The sequence below is a fragment of the Triticum aestivum genome, chromosome 5B, assembly GCF_018294505.1.
Source record: "Triticum aestivum cultivar Chinese Spring chromosome 5B, IWGSC CS RefSeq v2.1, whole genome shotgun sequence".
In the NCBI taxonomy this organism is placed as follows: Eukaryota; Viridiplantae; Streptophyta; class Magnoliopsida; order Poales; family Poaceae; genus Triticum; species Triticum aestivum.
The window spans coordinates 514,410,681-514,414,102 of NC_057807.1; the positions used below are offsets into that span (position 1 = coordinate 514,410,681).

At 54.5% G+C, this 3,422-nt stretch overlaps 1 protein-coding gene across 1 annotated transcript; it reads right to left on the reverse strand.

Annotated features, from left to right (window-relative positions):
* Window positions 1–527: 527 nt before the first annotated feature.
* On the reverse strand, window positions 528–2,166 carry LOC123112863 (uncharacterized). The gene has a single exon (XM_044533963.1). The coding sequence runs from the start codon at window positions 1,858–1,860 to the stop codon at window positions 844–846; it is 1,017 nt and encodes a 338-aa protein (XP_044389898.1). The 5' UTR covers window positions 1,861–2,166; the 3' UTR covers window positions 528–843.
* Between the last annotated feature and the right edge of the window lie 1,256 nt (window positions 2,167–3,422).

Below are 3,422 nucleotides of genomic sequence, written 5' to 3' on the forward strand. Positions count from 1 at the left end.
GCAAATACAATACTAACTTTGTTACCTTTGTTTGAAAAATCAAACGAGCAAAAGCTAAAAGTTTAAAATGACCTGTTGTGATTTTCATTTTTACTTTTTCTTAAAAAAATAGACCTGATGTGATGTTAGTGTGGAAAGAAGCTGTCCACCGTCGAATAAATGCTCAACCGTAACGCTTGCCCTGATCACAAGTAACTTCGATGGTAACAGCAGCAGAGGGCATTGCCGCAAGTTGAAAGCCATCCTGAAAGCGAGTATTTCGCCTTTTCTTTTTTTGAGAGTTGATGAAAACCATCCGGATACTATTCCCTCCGTTCCTGAATATAAGTCTTTGTAAATATTTCATTATAGACTACATGCGGAATAAAATGAGTGATTTACACTCTAAAAATGCATATGATTCACAGTGGACTATCTACAAAGATTTATATTTAGGAATGGTGTAATCAAGGTTTCTTTTTAGAAATTTACTATCCTACTAGTGTCTACTTGCATGAAGACTTTTCTCTGTTGAGATGAACGAACAATTCACATCAAACAGTTTTGCTTATTCCTTTGCACATGCAATTCGCCACTGTATTTACAGACCCCCAATCCACTAGTACAAAACACACACACGAACATCAACACCATTAATCCACGGTGTCCCAAATTCACATGTAAGTAAATAATCCCCACCCGGACGCACACTCAGACACTCTGCTTCTGCTCCCCTCCTCTGCTCTGCTCTGCACACCACACCACGAAAAGAGAAGACAACCCGAAGGACAAACGAACGAACCCCTCTAATCGCGCGCGGCCACCGCTCTAATTACTACACGCAGGCCCCATGCAACGTACGGATCACGCGGCGCCGTCGACGCGGGCCTTGGTGACGCCGGCGCAGGCGTCGACGAAGTCGCCGTCGATGAAGTCGGTGGAGAAGACCTGCAGCCGGTCGCCGAGGCCCTTGGCGAAGGCCTCGGCGATGAAGCTGCGCGCGTAGCCGCGGATGCGGTTCGTGACCGGCCGCACGCACACCACCGGGTTGTCGGCCTGCGGCGTCACCGTGTTCTCCACCCGGTACAGGTACCGCCGGTCCCTCGCCGGCGGCTGCTGGCCCAGGAACTTGAGGTTGCTGTCGTACTTGGTCTCCGGCAGGTCCGTGTCGATCCAGTTGTCCCGCAGGTACCCGGAGCTCCACAGCGGCTCGCCGCGGCCGGGCGCCGGCGACTTGCGCGGCTTCCACACGCAGATCACCCGCCTCGGGAGCAGCTCCGCGACCGTCTTGCCGAACACCGCCTCGTCCTGCGGGATCAGGTGCTCCCCGAGCCGCTCCACCAGGTACTTGGCGAAGTCCGGCGGGTCCTCGCGCCCGAACTCGGTGCGGATCTCCAGCACCAGGACCTCCGACACGGTCTCGGCCAGGAACCGCAGCACGTCGTCGAGCACGACGTCGACGGAGTAGGTGGCGAGCACGCCGTGGCAGACGCGGCGCTCCTCCTGCACGCGGACGTCGAGGAGGCGGCAGCCGAGGGCGAGCTGGTGGTAGACGGAGAGCGACTGGCACTGCGCGAAGGGGCGGGTGATGAAGGGGATGCCGATCTTGTTGGTGGCCGAGTCGTGGGTGCCCGGCCACACCACCTGGTGCACGCGCAGGCGGTCGGGGCCGAGCTCCGCCATCCACGTCTTGCGGTCGGCGGGGCGGTGGGCGCAGCCCGGGAACTCGTCGCCGCAGGAGGTGCAGCGCTCGGACATGGCCAGCTTCTGCGTGGAGACCAGCTTGCGGCGGTTCACCTGCGCCGAGAAGAAGGCGCCCATGGCGTCCAGCGGGTTCTTCTTGCCGCTGTCGTTGCTATTGGAGGGAGAGGAGGAAGACATGGCCGGCCCTCCTTCCTATAAATAACGGCTCTGACCTGGACGTGGACGTCGCCGTGAGCGTGAGCTCGAGCTCGAGCGAGCTCGGGGCTGGTTGACTGATTGATTAATGGCGCCAAAATATCAGGCTGCGTCAGCTAGCTCTGGATGTATGGACATGTGGAGATGTATGGTTGATTTTGCTGGAGCTCGGGTCGATGAGGGGAGGAGGAGGAAGCGTGGCGTGTTCTTTCTTGGGCGTTTGTGTGTGTTGGTTGGTCCGATCCGACTGGCGTTAGGTGGGTGGGTGTGGTGTGGTGGTGGTAGTGGCAGCACGGACAATGTGATCTATTTTCTTGTTCAGAAAAAGGGTGATAGGATGGGTTAGGGCCACGAGGACAGCGATATGTTGCAGCTTATCAATATGCAGCGCGTACAATTTCGAGAAAAAAAAATATGGAGCTCGTGCCTGTATAATTCTGCTGTGTCAATGAAGACTTTGGGACGAAAGGCTCGTGGGGTAATGGGTACAACTTTTTCTGCTTTTCTGGATTCGGATTTACGCAGTAGATTTGCAGGAGCGATGGTACGAAAGCATGTGTCCCGGCAGAGAGACAGGCCCGGGAAAAGCAGGCATGCACAAAAGAGCATCTCAACTCGTATATCCAACATAGCATCCGAAACAGAAGTTCGGAATATTCAACAGTTACGACGTGTTTGCGCGGCAAACGGTCCAGAATGAGTGAAGGCTGCCTGTAGGTGACTCGCGCCAGTGAATAGTTTTAGCATTCCGAAATTCCCCTCCAAGAAGAAAATGAACGGACACGAACGGGCCGAGTCGTTAGACGTGCGATCGCTGTCCAAACATGAACCACGAGCTCTGTTTTCCCTCCAATTTTGTACAGTAATAAAGCGGATCAGACCAATCAGTAGCTCTCGGATGGCCCAGAATGAGCAAAGGCGAGCCAGAAGATCGCCTCATCCTATCATCGCGCTTCGAGCAATTTAGCTGACCATGCCCGCCGCGTGTGCTCAGCACCATAACACACCGCTAGTAATGAACGAAGCAACCATGAGCAGAGGCGGAGGACGGGAAAAAATTAAGGTGTGGCAACTGTCAACTAGACAAAATTGATGCCCCCTAAAAAAATTGATGCAAAAACATAATAGTCAATTCACACTGCACTAAAGCTTTTATTGACATCTAGAAGACACATGCAGTGGCAGGGCTAGGTCGCGACGGAGTTAGGGATGGACGGACGGGCGACGGCAGCGGCGGCGGCGTTTTCGGGCACAAATCACCGGTGGCAGAGGCGGGCAGTCATCAGCGTAGCACACTCAAATCGGTGGGTCGGCGGCGGCTATAACTGCGCGGCCGGCGGCGGGGTCGGGTATGGGCCAAGGGCGACGGCGGCGCGTTTCAGGGCAAAAATCACCGACGGGCGGATTGACGGAAGTGAAATGAAGGCGGTTGGCGCGCTGCCATCAGTTTTACATCTCCTAGAGGTGGAGATGCAAATTTGCACCGCGAGATGTTGTAGTTTACATCTCCATGAGGCGAATATATAATTTGTTTTGCATCAACA